Here is a 24938-nt window from a genome sequence, read left to right on the forward strand (position 1 = left end):
GTTGCACTTATATTTATAGGTCTAAGGGTCAACTCTCAGGGTGCATGTAACCGGAAGACCAGTCCTCCTCACCCTCCCTTTAAGACAAAACTAACCCATCCATACATAAATGAACAAAGTGTCACAGCACCCCCTTTTTCAATTTCTATATACTCAGTATTCAAATTTCATAGTACCCACAATTCTCAATCAGTCCATTTCCAAAAAAAAGCCACATGAAGTGAAGACTCCTCAGTTCATTTATTTCTTTTAAAACTGTTATTCGTTATTTATGGCCTGCTTCTTAATAAAAAATTTTTTTGTTTTGTGTCCTTAAATATCGAGTTTCAACCTTTGGTTATATAATGGCGAGAACTACACAAACCTTGTCACTGTCCTGTTGCGACAAAGCTTTTTTTAAAATATCAAATGGAGGAGTCCAGCAGCTTAATCGAGGTTGGAGCGATTATGATGGTCACGATGGGACAATGACAAAGTTCGTGTAGTTCTCGCCATCATATAACCAGAGGATGATCTGTGTGGAAACTGACTAGAAGAACTGAAACTACATAGGAGCCACAAACTTCCTGCAGTCCTACTGGCTTGAAAAAAGAAAAATACAAAACACCATCAACTGGGTTATGAAACTGCAAAAGCCCTTGTATTGCAACCATTGCTGTTAAGCCTGCGTTTTTCCCGGCTATCCCTATAACTGTGGGGTGCCTGTATATTCTCTCCCTAATCAAAATCCTTAACCTAATCAAGGTCTGCTCTTGTTAGCTGGAGTAGGTCGCTTAGAGGACTCTTTGAACCATCTCTCTTGTGTCTGGGTGGTAAGGGTTAGGTCTCTAACACAACATTCCAGTTACTAGTTGGAAAAGGTAAACAACTGGTGTCTAGTGGATGCCCTCATTTCTTAAGTGACACTGTCTCTGGAATATTTTGATCACCACCTGTACTTTTCAAAATACAGGCCTCAAAATACAAGTAAATCCTTAGGGTGACACAGAGGTCTCTGCACCTCTTCGACAGCTGTCCCGATTGCCAAAGCTTGAGATCCTGTGGGCTGCTAACCGGAAAATATTTGGTCACCTGGAAACTAGTTACTGAACCACCAATCGCCAGTGATTTGGGCAGTGGGATTCTTGACACTTTGAAATACCACATTAACAAATGGCACTCTTATTGATGGGTGGCAGGCTTTAGAATACAATGATTTGGTATTTTGTTTTCTGGAAACTGGGCAGCTGGGGCTTCAGACCACCGAGTTGTCCAGAACCATCACTGTGACCACTGACCCACTGTAAACACTGTAAGAAAACCAGAGTCCTGACAACCAATGCACCAACCGACAGGGTAGCATTGGCCACAGGGCCATGATAAAAGGAGCTCCTTGCTGGGAATACACATTTCATCCAGCAAAGTCTAGGACTCTGTTGGTGAGATATATCCAAACCTATCTATGTAGAGCACCTGTCAGAGGATTTGTGACACAATGTACTGCACAGGAAAACCTAACATGCGTCAGAATCAGAAAATAGGAAGTAGGGTGGCATAGCACAACTATGCTATGTACTTTTGACACTAAAGTCCTTATATTGTATCTCAGTTTCAAACCAACTCTCAGTTCTGGAAGTAGACCTTGACTGCTCGACCACACCACCACTGGAGTGTCAGGGTAGGGCTCAAACGAATACTGCTCAGTAATCACTGACCATCACAGGATCTTGAGAAAAGTCTCATAAGCATACAGTAATACCCCTGACTCGACCAAGAGCAGGACATACCCTAGTGTGTCTTGTACCAATCCTACATGAGAGGCAAGCTGCTTTATACGCTAAGAATTGTTTTCTGTGTTAGATTTAGCATAGAAAAAGTCCGAGCTGGGATAACAATACTTTGTTTCACAACCATTGAGGTCAACTGGTATAACTCATTATCAAAGTATCCACATTTTTCATTATAAATCTTCTAGGTGGAACACACCAAGAAAAAGTCTGTTTTGGCAGGCCCTTCCCCACAATTCTTTAATTAAGAAACCACCATCTATGTTGCCCATTAGAATCCGAACAGATTTCCCTTGGAAGACAGTAACAAATGAATTTAGGGCAGAAGGATGGTAATGCGCTTGTGATTAATGTGGAAAGCCATGTCTTAAGAAGGTAATGTGCTTGTGATTAATGTGGAAAGCCGTGACGTAAGACGGCCACAAGCCAGGAGTCTGACAGTGTAGTCAAGGACACCATAGTGACTCCAGGACAAGGAACCTAAAAGAAAAAGCCCCTTTAAATGACACTATCAGAGAGATTCTAGAACATGATTGCCTAATCCAGTTTTCTTTAACTGGTGTTCTCCTTTCTGACCATAAAGAAGAGCTGCACTGTTTTGGTGATGTCTCTTTTCATGTCAGGTGAGAGAGAAGAAACAAATGAAGATTGCCAACAGGCTCAGGCTTCTCTGAAGCCATGAAGCAGCAGCTACAACCTATGTACTAAAAGACAGAACTGCCTGTTTTTAAACCAGTCCCATTTTGAGAGGATTAAATTTTTTCTAAAGTTTTCTACATTTCTGTTGAAGATAATAGCTTCATTATCTACCTGGGGAGAACAACGAGCAGCTGCAATACATTTCATCTTCATGAACACTTTTGGGCAGAATTGAGTCCAAAGGGTCAGCACTACTAATACTGTTAACACTGAATGACAACGGATGGATTTTCTTGCTAGCAACTCTGTGTGGTATTCAAGCCACTGTCACCAAGTGGCATCAGATATCCACTATTCATCGACGGCTACTGGATTTATAGCAGTTGTGGAAGTTTCTGGAATAAAACCACAAACCTTTCTATTTTCCTGGGACCAATCCATTCAACAGAAAATTCTAGCTCTCTCACAAACGCTCTGGCAATGATATTTGAGAGGTAACATGGGTGGCAATGGAGGAAGGTTTAAGGTGCATCGCTTTAACCCCTTCTGTGCCGGGGATGTAATGGTTACGTCCACCGGCACGGTGCTCCTGTGCCAAGGATGTAACCATTACGTCCTCGGCCTGAGGCTCGGAGGGAGCCTTCCACCCCCCCCCCCCCAAGGCAGGGATGGAAGGGGAAGCCACTATTAGTAATTTACAACAGCTTCAATCCAGCACTGAAGTCAAGAGGTTCCCTCGGTTCTGGTCACAACATAGACAACCAACAGGAGATAGTTTCTCTATGACGTGGGTTGAATTCAGCTCAAAAATGACAAAATCTCAGCAAGAGAGCAGGAGCGTAACAGTGTCCCACATTCCTCACTGTGGAATAGACCCCCCCAAATCTCACAGGGGCGTTTCCTCTGTATTAAAGTTCTCCAGACACGGCAGCCTAGCTTTGTGAGGGTAAAATATCACTAAATATAAGGCAACAGCATGGGAAGAAGGGGCCATGTTTCTCTCTCCTTATCGAATTACAGTTACCGTAAAATTGAGAACTCACTGTCTTCAGAAAGGGACTAAAGTAGTAAAGTACTGCACAAAAAGAGGGAAGTGCCCAAAAGTGTAAAAGGTGTAAAAATCATTTGTTGAATAAGCTGGAGGGGGCCAGGTAAAGATTGTAATATTACAGCATTTTGTTTTTTTATTTTTTTTAGAAAACATTTTTGTCAGTCCTGTCTGCCAGCTGGCAGCTCCTAGCTCGCAGGACAAAGGGGAAGTAGAACCAAAGAGCACGGAGGGACATAAAAGGGGTCATCCAGTGTAAGAAAAAAACATTTAACTTTACTTAGTACTACATTACTAACAATTGGCAACAACAGGTATTCCCGAATATTTTTTAATGTGATACTGTCTGCTTGAATTTTGATAAGTACTTTAACATTATTCACAGGCTGCCACCCCCTTTAAGACTACCAGGTTCTACTGAGATGCAAAAGGAAAAACTGTCAATCACACAGTGGCAGCTTGACCTGTTCTATAGGATGATCAATGTGTATCCAAACCTGGTTGCTGCCACAGGCTGTTTTCTTGAGCTTTCCTCAGCGTCTCCTCTGTAATAGTTACTGCCACTGCATCATCTGGATTTTCCTTGTAGCGACTCTCGGTGGCCATTGGAAAGCTCTTTCCCGCTTCCAGCTCCATCACCTGATGGAGAAGGTCCTCCTTCTCCATGTACAGTGACTCAGTGCCATACCTGGGGATAGGAAAACAAACTGATTATTCTGGTGCGGAAGTGTTGGGGTGGCAGCAGAAGACATGGGGATCGAGGTCAGGGATGAAATACTGAATGCCAATTAATGGCAATCTCACATATAGCATTTTACAAATGGGAGAAAAAAAGTCAAAATTATAAAAAAGGTATTTTCGCTTAGGGACAGTGAAGGACAGTAGACTTCAAGTGACCTCAATAATGGACAGTGTTACCTAGAATGCTTTGGACAATCGCAGCGAAATGAAGGCGAGAACCACAAGAAATGGGGTGAATTTATAGATGGCAGGACTTGGGACTATAGGAATTGGATAGCAACAGTATGAAGATGAGAGCCAACAGGTATGGGAAAAGCTAAGGGTTTGCAGAGGGAGAGGGGCAAACAGAGCAAGAAGTTCTAGATAAGAAGTGTTGCTGTCAATAGAAAAGGGATGAGCTCAGGAATTGAGTGGTAGTGGTCCGCTGCAAAGAGTGTTTTCATACTTGCCATGGCAATAGTCACAAGATATGTCGTCATCTCTGGGATGGGAGATAATGACTAATAATCAGAGGGGTCTGGGCACCTTTCGTCATATGTGATTTTAGCGCGAAGAATCATTTGAAATTAATGGATTTTCAATAATATAAGTGAAGTTGTGCTCCTCTTAAATAGCTCATGCCATTTGTGCAAATCATTATGAGCTACATAATTCCTTTGAAACACTGTCATCTCACAAATTAAGCTTGCCAGTGTTCGAATGGTTTTGTGGTAAAATGCACTTTGGCATTAGATTAAAAAAGGTCCACAAACTGCAATGTAATCTGAGAACAGTGGCCATGTGGCTATCGTTCGTTGCCTATGGTGAAAAACCCAGAGATCCAGTGCATCAAGAATATATCTTTTGAGCCTCAAGTGTTGTAATCAAGATTGCTTCTTGTGTTTATGTTGCCTTATGAAGTGGTTATCTATCTGGTTATCTCCCGAAGACTAGATGCTCTAATGATCTTTACATCATTACAAAGGTGCTACTGGGGGTCACATCAGCACCTCTATTTCCTTCCATCTGGTGCAGAAACACACTGAATTTTTAAATCATATGTACTTTGCATATAGAATTTTATTAACAATGTCCAATTTTCTTCAAACGGAAAAGCATCATAGACTGCAGCTGGAACAGGCAATTCATTTTAGTGCTCTATTTGAAGGTTTTTTGCCCTAACTAGCGTCTACTCTCACGGATGCCATTTCACCAAATATATCCTACATTGCTGACTGCATTTCCACCAGACCTTACAATACACAAGAGAGGTTCACATTCAGAAAAAAGCTGAAAACCCAACACTTTCCTACCGAAAGACTAAAGTTTGCACTGCTCTTCTTCTTGATTCAGTTAGGTCTACCTTGCAGGGGTAACAATTTCCTGGGTGTCACAGGGCTAAAACAATATATCAACATAAACAAATGGTTATTTATTCTAACATCTCATCTCCTTTCAGCCTTATGAATGGATTATCCAAACAAAATATTGCCAGCTTCAGTCACTCTCAAGTTATGTGCCATGTCAATCCAGTCTACCTGTGACATAACCTCTTTAAAAGTAAGGTAAATGGTTCTAACTAGGCTTCTTTACTATAACTTACATCATAGTACCTTAACCTGTCTCATAGTTATAGCCACAAAAAATATGATTCCGTTTTAGGTCTGGCCTGAGACAATGAATGCGCCTTCACCTGTGACAATCTGTCGTTTCTTTAAAAAAAACAACTCATGAGCATGTGCCGGCTTCACTTTGTCTCCATGTGTTTGTTTTCCTCCACTGAGCATGAACCAAGTAATGACTTATTTCTCGATTAGTGTTCTTCCGTGTTGTTTGTGTTCCGACTGTGGTACTTTTTCTTGCAAGACAACTTAAAACCATCAAAACTTGCACTTCCCGGTATTTCCAAGGGATGAAAGCAAACTAGCAATAACAAAACTTTGTAGCATGTGACCAATTTCTAAAAGATACATTTTGGCCTCCTGTCGCTTTTATTCATGATGAAGCTGTAAACATACTGCCTTTATTTCAGACTGTTGCCACACAGCTTTCAAGATGCTAACAAAATACAGATGGTGCTATGCTCCCTGTTCTTCATGGCCTTTTTCGCACGGTCTTCACGCGGGGCCAGCATAGCAAACTTCCGCTTGAAGGTAAGATAAACAAGTGAGTTTATTCCTTCAATGCCTTTTCCTTAATTGTGAGTTTCCGACATCACAGACATGTCACTATTCTTCTGCTTTTGATAACTTCAGGCCGCTTTATGTAGACTGCAGTTCTCACACGTTTATGGATGGGAGGTATAATTTATTTTTGTAATGATTGCTTAATTGTTTGTTTTGCTCAGCACCCCCAGCCTTTGGTTCACATTTCCTGCTCCCAATACAAATAAATTGATGCATAAATTTGTATTTTAATTTCCTGTTTGTTTACGTTTGCTGACAAGGTATTCTTTTAATTTGTTCCTGAAGAGTTTTTTGTCAAGGCAGAGAATAACACGATACAAGGAAAATAGATCACTGCTCCACATGGTCAGAGCTTTTTTTTTTAATTAAAAAAGAAAAGAAAAAAATCTTTCAGCCATTCTGTACAGTAGTTGCACTTCTGCACAACATGCCTACAAGACAGTGACAAATCCAATAGCTATTACATAGGCGAGACCTATTGGTGTGGACAATGCTTTTTATTTTTTAATTCTCTTCTGCCTGTTAAATTTTGTTTTTTTAACTAGACCTTCTCCAAACCCTAACCCTAAAATTCACGGTTGTCATGTTTAGGAGAGTTCAATAAATGTTATTTTGTTTGATGAATATTTATGTATTATAAGTCTTCAAACATTTGAAAAGTAGCTAGCTCGATGGGGATTTGAGAAGCTATGCTGTGAGAAGTACTGGAAGGTAAGCTAAGGTAAGTTTTTAGTTTATGACTTTTTACAATAAGATACCCATTTTAGGTCTTACCTACTTTATTCCCCTTGTGCTGCCTGCTGAGAAAGGTATTTTAGTTTACAGTAGGCTTGGAGCCTGCCCATTGCTTATCATTGGTTGACTTCATTGTTGTCACTTTCATTTGCTTATTTCCTATTCGTTAGCATATCTGGGCCTCACCTCCTCTTCTTGTTTGTCCCACTCCTGGAGCATGGATGCAGTACTGTGTTCTTACACTACTGTCTTTTTTGAGTGCTGCTTTTTTCTTTTTTGTTAAAGCACTCTATAAGACTGCATGTCTTTTCCAGCTGTCTTCCTAGTGCACTTCTACTTGTCTCTCCGTGCTGATCTTTCTTGCTTGTGGGCTTCGCCCCGCACCCTCTGTAATGCACTCACCCCCATGTGCTCCCCTGGCCTGTGCTTTCTCGCCCATATGCTTCTGCCCCTCCCACCTCCAAATGCTCTCTTTCCCTCACCCGTTTGCTTTTGTCCCCCACCCTCCCACTCCATGTTGCTCCCCCTCTTGCCTGTTTGCTCCCCTAAGTATTCTGTGTTGCTTCCAGACCTCTGTGTTGCTTCTACCCCTGCCGCAAACCTGCTGCTTCAGTGCCCCCCATCTTTCCAGCTTGGCCACTGTGCTCCTTCCACACTCCACCACCCACTTTCTGGCAAATAAAATGGAAAAAAGAGGCTCGTTCCATTTTTTGGCATGAGCATGCATTAGTCTACAAAATGATGCAGTAAGCTTTTTTTCTTTACCGATGCTGTACAGCATTTCAAAAAAATATTAAATATTGAGAAAAGTCAATAGGCCCAAAAGATGAGATCTAATAGCTTTGCTAAAGCTTGATTGAGACTGTTTTATCACTGCATTGTTCTGCATGCGGTCTAGTCTCTCCTCTCCAAAGGGTCAGCATGATGCTTGTAGGTGTTCTTGTTGGCATTCAGGTGTCTGCTTTTGTACTTCATTGATAGCTGAGAAAAGAGTTACTGTAGGGGTACTGTACTCTATGGTTCATGAGTGGGTAGAATCTGAAGGCGAAATACACAGGAACAATAAAATAGTGGTTACTGTAAACATTTATATAGTGACCACCAATTGATAATTATTTACACTTTCTGTTTGAACATCAGATGGTAACAACTGCTGGATTTACAAGAGTTCATACCTAGAATGATCATTAAAGCAGACCACAATTTGGAAGTAAATTGTGTTCTTTAATCTGACACAACAACAGAAGCTAGCCCATGTAGACGAAGGGGCTCTTGCATGAATTGTTTTCCTAATGATTGAGCGATAGGAATTGACTTCATGAGTATAAAGTGTCTCATCTCCGTAAACGAGTGAATAACACATAAGGTTGCTTGTGTGTCTGAGGCAAGTAGGTCAATAACGTCCACTAATATTATCGACCGTTGTTGTGTCGAAGTGGGCAAAGGCTGTAAGAGCCCTACAGGTTTTCCACATAAAGTCTTAGTTTGCAAACAAGTAAAATGGGGTGTCTAGTTAGCAGCGGTTTGCACCCTGTCCAAGAAGGGACGCTCACTCTAACTGCTCACCCCCTTGGTAGCTTGGGTCAAGCAGTTAGGCTGATCTTGGAGGCAATGTGTAAAGTATTTGTACCCACACACAGTAACAAAGTGAAAACATCACAAAAGTAGTCTGCACCAGTTTGGAAGAATAGCCAATATTTATCTGAGCAAAAGAGGACCAAAACGAAAAAAATCAAATATACACAAGCTATACATTTTCAAAGATTAAAGTATATAGCTTAGAAACATAATAGCTCCAACTGGGGCTATCAAAGCGTCTTGTCAGAGTTTTTCCCAATAGTCCGATGCCGCTGGTGAGGAAGTACGGGCCGGTCACGGAGTCGCACGGGCCCCGGGTACAGTACCTTGGAAAACAATGACATTGCATAGAGTTGGGGAGGGGAGGCGTCGCTGGAGCCGGTGTGGCGTTGGTTCCTTACTGCTACCGGGAAGGTGAGGCATCGGTTCCTTACTCCTAGGCAGGGGAGGTGAGGTGTCAGTTCCTTACAGTTGCAGGGGAGTTGATGCAGCGTCGGTGATGAGGTGCCAGTTACTTACAACATGGCGGGGTCGATGAATCCAGGTCAAGATGCATGGTGTCGACTTAGCGCTGCCGCAATCACATCACGGGCCACAGGTGCTGCGCCAGAGGTGGAGTCGTGTGTCACAGACGTCACTGAGACAGCACTTGGGACTCACACTGTGGCAGGACTTTGGAGTCGCTATGACGGCGTCAGGCCTGTGTTGCGGGTTATGGTCGTGGCATTCAGTGGGGGACCACGGCTCCGGTACAGGTGGCGCAGTGTCGTACAGCGGCACCAGTCCCGAAGTAGCTCTGGAGTCAATGTGCTTTGTTTCTTCTTGGTTGCACCAGAGCTCACTTCCAAGGGCCAAGGAACTGGATTTGGCACCACTTGGCAAGTCAGGACTCTCAGCAAGAGAGTCCAGGAGCTGGTAGGTGGTCTTTGCTGGCCCTGAGACTTTTTATCAGGAGGGAAGCTCAGTTCAAGCCCTTGCAGAACCTTGGAAAGTAGGATGTAGAAAGACAAGTCCAGTCCTTTCACTACCAGGACAGAAGCAACAGGCAGAGTTGCAGTCCCTCCTACTACATCCAGCTCTTCTTCCTGGCAGAATGTTGTCAGTCCGGAAGTGTTCTAACTTATGTGGAGTCAGAGGTCCAGTACTTATACCCATTTCTGTCTTTGAAGTGGATAACCTTCAAAGAGAAGACTTTGCAGTGCACAAGACCCTGCCTTCCCCTGCCCTGGCCCCAGACACACTCCAGGGGGGTTGGAGACTGCTATGTGTAAAGACAGGCAGAGCCTTATTCAGGTGCAAGTGTAAGCTTCCTCCACCACTCTAGCTCAGGAAGACACATCAGCATGGTGATAGGCCATCAGGGTATGCAGGGAACACCTCAGCTCCCTTAAAGTGACTTTGTAGAGTTACGGCCCAAACAGCCCAACTGCCATCCTGACCAAGATGTGCATTCCACAGACAGGTAGAGAATGGTTAAGCAAGAAAATGCCCGCTTTCTGAAAGTGGCACTTTCAAACCTACAATGCAAAAAACAACTTCACCAAAAGATATATTTTTTAATTGTGAGTGCAGAGACCCCAAACTCCACATCTCTATCTGCTCCCAATGGAAAATTACACTTAAAATATATTTCAAGGCAATCCCAATGGTACCCAATGGGAGAGATAGGCCTTGCAATAGTGAAAACAAACGTTAGCAGTATTTCACTACCAGGACATGTAAAACACACCAGTACATGTCTTTCCTTTTAAATAAACTGCACCCTGCCCATGGGGCTGCCTTGGGCTTACCTTAGGGGTGACTTACAGGTAATAAAAGGGAAGGTTTGGGCCTGGTAATTGAGTGCACTTGCCAGGTTGAAATGGCATTTTACAACTGCACTCACAGAAACTGCAATGGCAGGCCTGAGCCACATTTACAGGACTACTTGTGTGGGTGGCACAATCAGTGCTGCAGGCGCACTAGTAGAATTTGATTTACAGGCCCTGGATACACCTGGTGCACTATAATAGCGACTTACTAGTAAATCAAATAAGACAATCATGAAGAAACCAATCACTAACACATTTTAGAAGGAGAGCATATGCACTGGTTAGAAGTCCTACAGCCAACCAAAACAAGTCAGAACAAGCATTTGCAATGAAATTGGACTCGCATTTGTGAAAGTTAGAGTGCTTGGCACTGAAAAAATTTTCACTTTTGTTTTTTTGTATGCAGTGGAGTGTTGATATTTGCATAGTCCTATTGCCATTCATATGACCTTGCAGCGCTGGAGAACCAGAAAATTGGAAATAGGTTATGAGGGAGGGGAGACAAGAGTATGCTGGTTGAAAAAAAACATCATCATCTTCCTGGAAAACGCAAACACTCATAGGGAATGCAATATTAAGTAAAGTATGTGAAATGTAAGCAGGAACAACATGGTTACCTTAACACTTTTACACTTATTATAAAAAAAAAAAAATCAGTAAGTGTTTTTGTCTGAAAATTTAAGGACATGACTATGGGGCCCGGAAAGGACCCTTTGCAATGCCCATTGCTTATATCCTTACAAAACATACGGAGTATGAATTAAAAAGACAACATCCCTGAACACAGAGCCGCGGTGCAAACTTTATAAACTAAAATAAGGGAAACAGCTGATAAGGATCACGTTAATCGTTTTCCCCTCTACGCATCAACCAGGTATTGCAGTGCCTCTAGGAATCGTGCACTTCCCCACCCGAGGAAAACAATGGAGGTTATTTACAAGCCCCTTGCGCTACTGGTGCATCACTTTTAATATGGGCAAAAGTGACGCACGGCGGCGCAAGGGGCTTCTAAATAAGCCCCTATGTTGTTCAAAGTAGAGTTTCACTGGCAATCTCTGTGAATTAGCGCTAATGTGTGCGATTGTGAATAGAACTAATCTGCCCTCGTTGCGACCACTTTGTCTTACTTTTTTAGGATTACCCCCACCATCTGTATTTTGAACATTTTTTTTTAAACCTTTTTTTTTTCTCTCCGTCCCGAGGCTACACTTTGGAATAGAAAAATATTAGAAAAAGATGACATTTGCAGCCAATATGTTGCTTTCTTTTTGTGGATCCATTTCACAGGAAAACAAATAAACGAAAGGAAAAAAACACGACGTTTGTAACTAAAGTGTTTCTTTTTTTTTCAGGATCCATTTCACAGGGAACTAAATAAAGGAAAGGAGAGGAAAGAAAGGGTAAGAGTAGTTTGTTGAAGACATGGTTTTCAGGGAGTGAGTAGGAATAATGCCATCAGCTGGAATTGCGTGCCGTGCTGATACATGAACCGAGGAGAAAACCTAAAAGTATGTGCAGGAAGGAACATACATAAAATAAGCAGTGTTGTGGGAGGGATGAGAAGGAGACGGCACAGGGAGATTAAGTGACAGCACTGCATATGAAGGGGTAATTTATATTAAATTAAAAGAAAAAAGAAGCGGAGACCTCAGAGGGCTGCTGGAAGCGGGCAAGCAGTGTTGTGGAAGGATTAAGGGGGGTGGGGGGAGGTCACACAGGGAGATTAAGTGACAGCACGGCAAAATTGCTGCACTAGTGATCAGGGAGAGGCTGGCCAATAAAACACTAACACAGCTCTTAAAGTAAACAAGCTGCTGGGCATTGCACTGAGCACTGAAGAGCGGAGTGTGAAGCCCGGCCCCTGCACGGCCACCACCAGCAAGGCACTGCCTCCTCTTGCAGCACGACCGAAAGGAACTATTAGTGAAATCACCATGGGAGGGAACAAGACACACAAACGAGGGAGAATTACTTGTAATACATCAGTAAAACAAGAGAGGGCACAGGGAGAGCAGGCTGCCATGAGCAGGAAACAACCTGCGATGGTGAAAATGAAAGCAGGGGAATCGTTAAAAGGCGCATGTCCCCAAAGTAAGACAATAATTAAACCTGTGATGTACACAAATGAGTAAGACAGCATGGAGGAGGGAGGAGGGAGGAAAATCTTGGAATGTACAGCAAATGTGACCAGATAAGATTTACAATCCTGTTTACAGCAGAGCTCACAAAGACTGAGCACTCCTCTCCAGTGCTCCAGATGAAAGATTAAAGTAGTCCCTGAACACATCTTTAAATGATGAGTAGTGTATTTAGAAAGTAGTTGGTCTGATCCTATGGGAGGAGACAAAAAAGAAAAAAAGGTGGGACAAAGAGTAAGATTACCCACTAGCAAGCACGGTTTTCTAAAGGACTCTGGCATACACAAATCACAATGACAGGGTAGAGCTGAACCTCACAAACCATCTACAACACGCTGCTAAGCGACTGTGCAAGTGTTGTCTAGGCTCGACCTAAAAAAAAGGAGGAAGAAGGCAAAAGGTTTGGGGATAACCGAACAAAAAGGGCCAGGTCCAACACAACCCCCTTCCAGCCTAAAGCCAGGACAGACCAATCAATACCTTAGTGGACTTCCCTGCTAAGGGAGATAGGACATGGAGCCTGACCCACAACAGCAAGGGTGCGTTCCACTTCTATGCCTTTCTGAACCCAGCTTGACTAGTCTGTCTGTAACCTCAAGGGCCATCAAGCTAACCCATGGGGAATACTTCTCCTCACCTGCAGACACCATCTGTGCAGCCCCTAACTCTACTTTGCTAACAAATGTATCCCAGTAGGAAGACTGTACCACCATTGCAACTGCAGTGGTGTGGCCTATTCCAACCTTGGGGTGTGACTCCTGCCCTCACCGCAAGGGCAACTCTTTCCACAAAGACAGCAACCCACGGTGGCCACTGAGAGCTGTCGGTAATGAGAGCCAGGCCTCAGCCCTTCCAGGGCTCTCTAACCTCTAGCCTCTCTAACCTCTGTGGGTCTCGGAGCGGGGCGGTAGCCCCAGGTGACTGGCATGCATGGTCCACTCTCCCTCTCACCAGTTCAGAGGTGGTATCCTGAGACTGGTACTCCAGCCCAGAGACAGAGGTGAGTACTTCCTCCCTCCGCTCCCCCTCCTGCTCTGTACCCTCCTTTTGGGAGCAGTACCCACCAGAATCCAGAACTGTGAGGGCACTTGCGGTAGCCATCCTGCACAATTCTCCCACCAGTTCAGGAGTGCTATCCTGCAACTGGTCCCCAACCCGGTGTCTGTACCCATAGGCTGAGCATGTGCCTGGCAAGCCAGCAAGGACTTCCAGGGGAGTACAGACACCCCCCAACCCCCAAGTCTGGTGCAGGTCTCCCGCACCATGTCCGTCCGACAGAGCAGCAAGCCTTCCCAAGCCAAATGTGACATCACTAGGGTCATTCCTGGGGTAATCTGACTTCAGAGATGGCAACCCCTGACCCACTGGTTCTTCCTCTGCGGACTGTCCTCCCCTCTCAACCCTCCATCTGGACTTCTAAACCCTCCTCTCCAGAGTGGTGCTGCCAGACACCAGAACTAGTGGGACGCTTGCAACAGCTACCCCCAGCCCCCACAAGTTCTCCTAATACTGTGGCACTCCCATCAGTGGATGGTGTCCTGGTACAGACCAGTTCACCCTGTCTGTGTCCCCACTGAGAGCAATCCAAGCACTGGGGCATTTGATTTACAGGCTCTGGGCTCACCTGGTGCACTATACTAGGGACGTACTAGTTAACCAAATATGCCAATCATGGAGAAACCAATACATTTTATGTGGAAAGCGTATTAACTTTAGCACTGGTTAGCAGTAGTAAAGTACCCAGAGTCCTACGCCAACTAAAACAAGTTAGAAAAAATAGGAGGAAGAAAGCAAAAAAAAATCCTGGATAACCCTGCAAAAGGGCCAAGTCCAACAACAAGCAAAGTCTACTATGTAATTTTGGATAATCCTTCTCAGAAGGTTCAAACAGTCAAAAAGTTCATGTTGTCAATTATCAAAATGGGTGGTAAAGGAGCATTGTGATTCCAGTAAAGTATTTGATTCTAGAGCTTCTTTGTTGGAATAAATAGTTCTGTTTCCTTGGTCTGCACAGAATCTCATATTTAATACACCTTAGGTTTGGTTTGTTGTGTAACCACTTTTGTAGATGAATGTCTTGTTGAACTTCCTTTACAACTTCGAGGAAGGTGTCTCATGTGAAGGACCTAGTATGAACAACAGAAGAGATTAGAGGTGATGGTGTTTCCTCAACGTTATACCCATTTTGTGGTAACACATCCCCTTTGCAGGGTTTATAGTCTGTTTTACATTATCTAGTTGGCCCGGCTGTGATTTTCATGTCTCATGTTCTTAAGGAAACCACAATTCTTGTGGTCTCTCCAAACTTCTATCTCATGGTTTGCTGTAAATAGTTTCTTTACTGGCTAATACATTTCTGTCACATGTAGTCTGATGTTGTTCAGAAGCATCAGTTTTCACAATAAAAGGCACAGTTACATCTAGATGACATTGGACTGCAGCTGAAGTAAATGCTTTTTTAAGGGTTTAGCGTGAATCCTCGTGTTTCACACCTCAAACAAAAGGAATACACTTTTAATTCAAACATAAATGCACTTCTTTAAGATTCTGGGGTGTAGATCATTCCATAACTGCCTATACTTTTTCTCATATATGCATATGTAGTGGGCTGAAACGACATGGATAAAAAATGTCACTGAGAGAGCTACAAAAACACATTTGGATTATTAAGGGTATAAACAATGTTGTTCTGATCATTGAAGGACTTCTTTTATATGTTGATTGTGTTCTGGAAGGGAGCTGATGGGAAGCTGATGAGGACATCATTCAGGCAGACATCTACAAACATATCTAATATGTCACACAAAGAATGTCACTGATTAGGTGTTGGCAGACAGTAGGCATAGTGCAAAGACTAAGGCCCTCATTACAAGCCTGGTGGTCAGCGCACCGCCGTGGGCCCGGCGGTGAAGACCACCATATTACAAGTCCCAGAAAGGTACCTACAGAACATCGGCAAGTTACTGTCCGAGCCGCCACAGCAGAAGTGCTCACACTGAGTGAGCACTTCCGCTGTGGAGGTTGCACACCGCCAGGATTTCCGGGGTGGAACCACCACCACAAAAAACCCTGGCAGAAACTAACAAGATAAAGGGAACATCCACCTTCAGGAACACAGGCACGTCCGTAGGTGCCATGGCATGCGAAATTCAACTCCTTCCAATCCTCTACCTGGCACTGCAACTCTTGGACCAACAACAGCGACCACGTCACCAACCGTAATTACACCAGCCTAGCACACACTGGAGGGAACGACGTTAGAACACACACACACACACACACAACATGGGAAGCCATGCCCACACACAAATACAAACAAACACCCGTACCAACACACACACACACACACACACACCAATACCCACAACCACCACACATACATGGAGAACGAAAGCCTGAAACGGGTAGGTAAAAACGACACCAACTGTGTAGTGCCGCATGATAACCATATATAAAAAATTTGATAAAAACGTATGTACATTCAGGCCCTAGGGCCGGTCCAAAAACCATAGTGCTGCAAGCACACTGGGCACAAGATGATGCCCCAACTTGACTCCTGATTACAAAGTGCGGACCTCCACAGGGCAGGGGCATCAAAAGGGAATGCAGGCACCTCAGGGTGAGGTGGGGTAGAGACAGGGGGTCCTTGTGCTTGGAGGGGGGCCCCTTAGGTGTGCCCTTAGATGGGGGGTCCCTGGGCTTGCCCCTGGATGGTGGTGGCTTAGCAAGGGGCTGAGTTTTGGGCTTGCCCTTAGATGGTGGGGGCATAGCAAGGAGGGTGGGCATGGGCTTGGCCTTGGAGGTGGAATGAGTGGACTTGGCCTGGGAAGAGGAGGGAGTGGGCTTGGTTTTGCCAGCAGGAGCAGTGGACGTTCCAGGGGCGGAAGTGGCGAAAGGGCATGGGCAGGGCAGTGGCAGACTGGGATGCAGAAGGCTGGGCCAGAGAAAGGGTAGCAGGGTGCTTGGGGGAGAGGGACTGGGTCACTGGTGGGGAACGGGGAAAACTCATGCAGGAACGTTTTTGGGGAACACATGGGAGATCACTGTAAAGACGTTTGGGAGTAGAGGGAGTGGGTATGGTTGTGAGGTGTGTACGTGGGTGCGCCATGGGTGCAGGTGCGTGGGTGTATGAAATGTGTGTGCTTGGGGATTGTTGGGTGGGTGACTGTGTGCATTTAGGTGTACTGGGAGGAGGTGGAGAGGAGATGCAGGGAGATGGCAGGGGGGAGTGTGAGTGTATGTTTGGGTGGTGCCTGCAGGTAGGGTGGATGTGCTGCATGTGGGTGTGTTGATAGTTGTGGTGTCTGCGCCATTGGTGTATGGGGTGCATGAATGGGGGTCAGATGATGTGGTGACGGTGGCAGTGAGGGCACATGTGGCAGGAACAGTGACTGATGTGAAGCAGACTGCAGGTGTGAGTGCACTGTTGACTGTGAGGGGTGAGGTGGTTGGGGAGTCGGTGCAGGGTGTGGATGTTGACATGTCTGTATGGGTGTGTTGAGTGTGTGCATGGCGGTGGTGGCGTCAGTGGTGCCCATGTTTGTCCTTGAGTACCGTGTCTGTCGATGTGGATGCATGTGGGTCAGTAGGTGCGCCTTGGTTGGTTGAGGGGAGAGGGTTGTGGGATTGGGAACAGGTAGCTGGGTGGGGGGCAGAAGAAGAAGAGACACTGGCAGCAGTCAACGAGGAGGCCAGAGCCCGAAATGATCTCTGTAGGCCAAACAAGACACCGTGAATTCCTGCTAGTAACGTATTAGTCTGTTGCATCTGGGATGCCAATCCCTGGATGGCATTCACAATAGTTGTCTGCCCCCATAGAGATGAACCTCAATTGGTCAATAGCCTCCTCATTGAGGGCAGCAGGGCTGACTGGGGCAGGCGCAGAGGTGCCTGCGGCAAAGGAGATGCCCACCCTCTTGGGTTAGCGGGCACAGGCACCTGGGTGGGGAGATACATGTAGGGTGGTCCTGGTATGAGAGGTGGCGGACAAGGATGGTGCTGGGGTAGTCCCAGATGGGTCTGCCCCACCACTAGGGAGCTGCCATCGGAGGAGGAATCTGAATAGGTAATGGGCGATCCAGTCTCCCCTGTGGCACTCCCCTCGCCCTCAGTCCCACTGGTCCCCTCGTGTCAGCCTCCTGGGTCCTGTCGGCTACAGCTTCCCCCCCTCACTGGTGCCCTTTCTCCTTTGGCAAATGGCGCTGATGCACACAAAGATAGAGGGTGACAGGGAGGGAGCGAGAGAGAGAGAGAGACAGTGTGCAATTGGTCAATGCCAGCACAACAGTCACACAGGGTAGTACATCTGCATTTGATGCCATGCCATGATACATTTTGCCAACCCTATACATCCTACTACTTGGTGACACCATGGGGAACAGAGCAAACATGCACATGTCAACTGTTGATGGTCTAACTGAGGGATATCTCGACATAAGGATTGCCATACCCACCACACGTTGTGACACGCATACAAAGGACTGGACACCCAAGAGGATCCTGCACGACTAGTTGGGTGACCCCCTTGGCTAATGCCAAGAAGCACTCTCACCACTTGGTGCACCCACCATACATGCAGTGCCTGCCAGCTGATTGAGGTCATGGATACACCCCTGGTACAGTGGTTGGCCAGGACCAATCACAATGCCCTGACACCTCAGCCCTGAAGATCCAGTTGTCATGTGCTGCCAGGCAGATCTAGCAAGTAGGTGGCCACACAGTACTTCATTGAGGAGTCTGCCCCGCTAACATTGCCTGCATGGCATTACTCACACCTGTGATGTCAATCCTGCCCAGATGGATACAACCCATAGTGGAGATCAGTGTCCCAAGCATCCACGCTACAGCTACCCATTGGTGTCCACCCAGAGCCACCATGTCAACACATATTCACAAGTGAGAGTGGGTACTCACCCCCATGTGGCTGCTGTGCTGCCCTCGAGCACCCCTCCACCTCAGGGTAGGCCATTGCCACTATGCGGGCCATCAGGGGGTGTCAGGGTCCGACGGGCACCTCTCCCTCATTGGGAGGACGTCCCAATCTGGGCCTCTGTGGTCTTCGGGGCCCAGCGTCTCAGGTCCTCGCACCGCTTTCTGCAGTGGGTGCTCCACCGGGCATGGATCCCCAGGGTCTGCACTTGCTTGGCGATGGCACAACAAATCTCCTTCTTCTGATGGGCACTGACCTGCATGGGTGACACAGACAGAAGAACACAGTCATGTAGGATGGCATACCTGGGACAGTAGTGGACAGCTCACATCACACATCCACATGTCGTTGGCCAACCTAGCCCTCGGGCCCTCAACCATGCTCCATTCACACTGCCACCTACCAAGGACTCCATTCCCATGCGCGCAACTCACCTACACGACAATTACTATGGGCTCACCTGCTGCTCTGGTGCCCTATAGAACTGTCCATACAGGGGCAGGACCCCGTCCACAAGCCTCACAAACTCTTCCTGAGTGAAGGCTGGGGTCCTGTCTCCTGCAGGACGCGGCATCTTGGCTACCAGAGTCAGTACAGAGAGCACACGCAGTGGAGGTCTTCAGTGCACGAGGTTCAGGAGTCAAGTGAGAATGAGCACATGAAATGGCGGTCACTGTTGCTGCAGACATCACCATCACTGCTGACAGCGATCACCATTAGCTGCTGCCTCCCATTGGCAATAGTGTGAGCCAATGGTGAGTTGCATGGCGGTCATGACTACCTACCGCCATGACGTGTTACGCCGGCGGGATGATCTCACTTCAACCTGTCCCATGCATGCAGACAGGTGGCAACCATTTTACAATTACAATGTGTGAGAAATTTAGTCCGTAATACATCTATGCTGCACAACATGTTACCACCTCTCCTGTTCCCAGGTACTATGCACGGTTGAGGATGAGGAATGCACCGATGTACAGGCCCCTAGTCGACCTTGCTACCCTGGAGGAGCATCACATTATCCAAACCTATCGCCTGAACCGTGTGACCATAATGGAACTAGTGGCCCAGTTGCAGCCAGATCTGTTGCATGACAGACACAATCCCAATGCCATCCCTCCCACAGTGCAAGAGTTGTCAGTCCTCCATTACCTTGTCAGTCTTCCATTACCTTGCCTCTAGCTCCTTCCAGGTCACAGTGGGCCTCGCAAGTTGGATGTCGCAGCCCATGTTCAGCAACATCCTGAGGGATGTACTGTGTGCCCTGATAAGACATATGGCCATCTACATCCGAGTCCCCCGACGTGCAGATCTGTCCACTGTCAAGGCTGCGTTCTACGCTGTGGCACACGTCCCACATGTCATTGGTGCAGTTGATGCCATGCACATTGCCCTGGTGCCACCCAGGAGGAATGAACAGGTGTACAGAAACCGGAAAAACTTTAATTTGGTCAATGTGCAGGTGGTTTGTCTCGCAGACCAGTACATCTCCCAGGTGACAGCCAAGTACCCAGGCTCTGTGCATGATTCCTACATCCTATGGAACAGCAGCGTCCCACACATGATGGCACCACTCCAGAGGGACCAGGCCTGGCTCATCAGTATGTACCTGTGCCTATGTGTGCCCCTCAGCTCACTGCACCCTTGTGTCCCTGCCCCACTGCCCTCCAAGTCTTGACATGCCTCTTCCCTCTATGCACACAGGTGACTCTGGCTATCCCAACGTGCCCTGGCTCCTGACACCCGTGAGGCATCCACTCTCAGCTGCAGAGGACAATTACAATGAAGCCCACGGTCGTACCTGATGGGTCACCGAGAGATGCTTTGGTCTGCTGAAGGCCAGGTTACAGTGTTTGCATGTCTACGGGGGTGCCCTGCTCTACAAGCCAAAGAAGGTGTGCCAGATCACTGTGGCTTGCTGCACAATCTGGCCCTGAGGCGTCACACACCATTGCTGGATGCCGAGGAGGGGGTAGCTGTGCCAGTGGTTGATGAAGGGGACATGGGGAGTGATGAAGAGGAGCAATATGAGGATGCAGCTGACCCCAGAGCAGAGCTGATTCAACATTACTTCGGCTGAGATGCAAGTATGTGCAAACTGTATGGTATGTGTCCTCTACAACAGTCTGCCATGTCCCTGCTGACACCTGTTGTGTATGACCACTGACTGTACTGGTTGCAGCTCTGATCAGGGTTGGTTTGGGGGGTATCACATGTTGCCATGACTGAGGTAGTCACAGTGTACAGGTGAGGCCTATAGTCAGGCTGGTGCTATGCTGTTGCACTGGTGCCATCTATGTGTATGTGGAATCTTCCCCGATTTGCCAGTTCAAGTGCTATGCGTTTGCCACACCGGGTTGTTGCATGTGTGCAGCATCCATCCTGGGAGTCGACATTGGGTGGCAGTGCAACATTGTTGTTGGTGGCAGTGGGTGTGGGGCCAGGTCTGATGCTGGGCAATGTGAGGGTGGGACCATTGGATTGGTATGTGTTGTGTATGTGTGTTGGTACTGGCCATATGGTTTTGGTCCTGCTTGGCACGTCTGACCTTGATTCCTGTTCCTACAGTGCATTTGTGTGGAGTTGGCATCATTGACTCCTACAGTGATTGTTGTCTCTGTCTTGGTCTCCTTTCAGGACAATGTAGTGGTGTTCTATGCTCCCTGCCTTGGCTGTTGCCTCCATTGATACATATGTCCTGCCACAGCCTGCTCCACGATAGACCTCCCGGAATTTTGCAAACCACACTGTCACCCTTCCATGAATATGCTGGGCATGGTTGCCACTTGTACACTTATTGGCTGTTCCATACATACTTATGGGAAATAAACATGTAGACATGGACTGTGCTCAGTTGTCGTTTATTTGTGATGTACAGGTGCAAGAGTGAAGAGTGGGGTCATGGCGGTGGCGATCATCAGAATGGTAAGGCCAGCTGTAGGTAGTCCAGATCCTTTCTGGTGGCCATGGATAGACAGCAATATGAGAGTGGACAGTCGACAGGGTGTCACTTCCTGGCAGTGGTCTTGGTCTGGGCATCATGTCCGGCTGGATGTATACTTGGACGTCCTCGCTTGCACTGGGGTTCCTCAGATACAGGGGTAGGGGTAGTGGTGTCCTGCAAGACCTGTGGTGGGCCTCCATACCACTGGCTGCAGCTGACGTGAAGGGTTGTGATGGGATGTGGCCAGTGCTGGGGGACTGCTGGTGGATGGTGGACTTACGCATGACAGTGATCAGGTCCTTGAGCACCCCTACAATGGAGGCCATGCTGGCATTGTGGGCCTGCCACTGTTGCATGGCCTCCTGATGGTATTGCCCCTACAGCCGCTAGGTCTCCTGCATAGTGGCGAGGATCTGGGCCACTGTGTCCTGGGTGTGCTGGTATACACCCAGGACTTGGTTGAGGCCCTCATGGGCAGTCAGTTGGTGTGGTTCCCCTCCCACTAACCCTGGCCCCTTGCCTGTGCCCCTGGCACAATGTGCCCACTCCCAGTATCAGCTGGGCCATCAATGTCTGGGGTGGGTGCCCTTGTCCCTGGCCGCTGTACTACGGGGCACACCTCTGACTGTTGGGTCCCTGGGGCAAAGGTTTTGTGCTCATGATCTGGCTGTGGTGTTGTTGCCACATGGGTAGAGTCTTTTGGTGTGTCCAGGGCAGGTGTGCCAGTGGTGGACTGCCCAGTGACCCCAGATGGCCCAGGAAAGTCGTCCTCATCCAGACATCCAGTGGGTCCTTCATCCTGGGGGGTCTGTCTGAGCCTGGCATCCTCTGCAGGGTGTCAGTGGCAGGGGTACCTGTGGATGGATACAGTACATGTTAGTTGTGTGACTGTTGTTGTTGTGTCCCTGTTGTGATGCATGCAGTGGCTCGACTTGTTACCCAGTGATCGCAATGACAGCTGCTGCACTGCAGACATTGGTTTGGATTGGATTGTGGAAGCTATGGTTCTTCCACATTGTGCTCGACATCCATGCATTCAGGGTGTGTGAGTAAGGATGGTGGGAGTGGGGTGGTGTGGCATGCAGAGGAGGGGCGTGGGGTGTTTGGCACCGGGTCAGTGGGGTAGGTTGAAGTGGTTTGGTGAGTGGTGGGGAGGCATGCTGGGAATGGGTGGTTGGTGCTTGGGGGGTATTGCTGACTTAGTGTTGAGCCCTCCGCTGATGCCAGTCCGGCCCTCAGGATACATGATGTCCAGGACCTTCCCCTCCCAGGTTGTCAGCTGGATGGGAGGAGGTGGGGGCCACCCGCCGGTCTTATAACTGGCTATCATCTGCCTGGAAGCCATGGACCAGACCTTCCCCTTGAGGTCGTTCCACCTCCTTCTGATGTTCTCCCTTGTGCATGGGTATGTGCAGACTGCGTTGACCCAGTTGACGATCCTCTGCCATAACTGTCTTTTTGGCTGTTGATGTCTGTTGAACCTGGACTCCCAGGAACTAGATGATCTCGTCCACCATGACCTGCAACTCATTTTCGGTGAAGTGTGGGTGCTTCTGGCGTGACATCTTGTGGGGTGGGTATGTGTAGTGCCTGTTGGGTGCAGTATGGGTGTGTAGTGATGTGGGAGTGTTTGGCTTTGTGGGCTGGTGGGCTGCGGTGTTGACTTGTGCAATGTGTACTGTGAGATGTTTGTTAGCTGTGTTTGGGGTATGCTTCTTCTTGTCTTTGGCTGTGGCTGCTCGGATCTGACACAAGGGATTGTAGGTGGGGTTGATGGGTGGGGAGTCATATGGTGGCGTGGTCAGGTGTCCGTGGTGTGTGTATGGTTATCAGGTGTGGGTTAATTACACTGTGGTGTTGGGTACTTTCCACTGTGCCTTTTTGTTCTGCTGCAGTGCGTACCCCCAACGTTTTCCGCCGTGTATGTTCCGCTGTGCTGGAGGTTGATTCATATTAATATGACGGTCGGAATGGTGTTAGCGGGGTCGGCGGTTGTTCAGTCACTCTTTTTCCGTGGGTTGACCTGGCGGTGTTGGTTTTGTGTCTGTATTTGGAAGGTTTGTGTTTTGTGACTTGTAATACAGCAGTCGCTTTACCGCCACCATGCCGAACCTCTCTCACAAAATAAGTCAGTACGTTTTTGAAATACCTGGTCCAAGTTATATCCTTTATTTTTGCCTGTTCCAGTGCTAGTATAGACGCTACAGTATTAAAACAATGTTGCTGACATCTAGGAAGAAGAATTCAGGGTTTCTTTGAGTCAATCAATAGTGTGGTTATGTAGCAAAAGCCAAGTGGAACCAGATCAATTAAATCAGCCATATATGGGGTCTGTTAGCTACTGTACACAGAGCATCATTGATATCCCCTCTCAAGCTGTGATAGAATGAAACAGTGGTTTCTTCATCCACCCACGAAGCCTCAGGTAACTGTGTTTGAAACAGGATAATGTACAATATTAATTCCTGAGAACCTTGCCATAATGCTAGCAATTACAAATGTGCCTTTTGCTTAGTCTGTCTCCTCTCAAATCCTTCACCCCCAAAATAGAGTTCGAAAATTTCCATAACTCAATATGCAAAAAGTCCTCTTTCAGGATTAATGGTATAACCCAGTTCAAGTGATCCCTGGAAGAATAAGATAGCACAAAGGAAACATTTGTTACCAGGTATTTCTTCATTTAGACCACGTATGTGGGTTTTAACCAAAACACCCAACGGTTGTTCCTTTTTTTAATATGTGAAAATAATGATTGATTTTTTACAGACTGTTTTCAGTTCAATGCACATCATTTTATTTTCATGATGTTTCATGGTTAAAAAGTGTACGCTGAATTTAGTAGTTGAGTGCCCCCACTTGATGTTATTACGAAGTTCCAGGATGCCTATTAATTTTGCTTGTAATCATCCCTACCTATTTTAAATTTTAGGAGCACTTGATCAGGTAAATGAAGCCTGGACTGTTCTGATTAGTGAAATTGCATAGAACCCAAAGTGTACGAAGAGCCAGTCTAAAGTACTGCTCTATACTGTGAAAGGGTAGACACTGCACATCCTGCAAGCTTGGCATTTTGTTATTTTGGGCAATTCCAATAGTGGGGTCTGTGTGAGATGGCCAATCTGTTTCATCGCTTTTGGTCTGATAAGTATTAGAAGGTCGTGCAAGTTTTGGCTCTTCTTAAATATGAAAAGTGGTTTTGCACATCTCATGTTCCCTTTGTACACCATGTGCCAACTGTAATTAGATGTTTTATGCTGCTGGACATGGATATTATAACAGCCAACACACACTAGACAATCAGTGGGTTATTTGTCTTTTTTTGGCCAAGTATAAATGAACATTTGTTGTTTCTTGCACATTTTCTAGCTTTTTCAATAATTATGGGAGTTAGGCACAATTTTTTAGTTGATTGGATAAGACTTCTGTATGAGATTCATATGAGGG

The 24938-nt window shown here is 46.6% G+C and overlaps 1 protein-coding gene across 2 annotated transcripts in view; it reads right to left on the minus strand.

Moving 5' to 3' along the window:
- Window positions 1–24938, minus strand: part of LOC138246045 (uncharacterized) — a 46649-nt gene that overhangs the window by 11956 nt on the left and 9755 nt on the right. For both annotated transcript variants that reach the window (XM_069200222.1, XM_069200223.1), the window contains exon 3: window positions 3951–4141. In XM_069200222.1, coding sequence (XP_069056323.1) covers window positions 3951–4141 — 191 coding nt within the window. The remainder of the gene's footprint in view (window positions 1–3950; window positions 4142–24938) is intronic.

The sequence above is a fragment of the Pleurodeles waltl genome, chromosome 7 (genome assembly GCF_031143425.1).
Source record: "Pleurodeles waltl isolate 20211129_DDA chromosome 7, aPleWal1.hap1.20221129, whole genome shotgun sequence".
Classification (NCBI taxonomy): Eukaryota; Metazoa; Chordata; class Amphibia; order Caudata; family Salamandridae; genus Pleurodeles; species Pleurodeles waltl.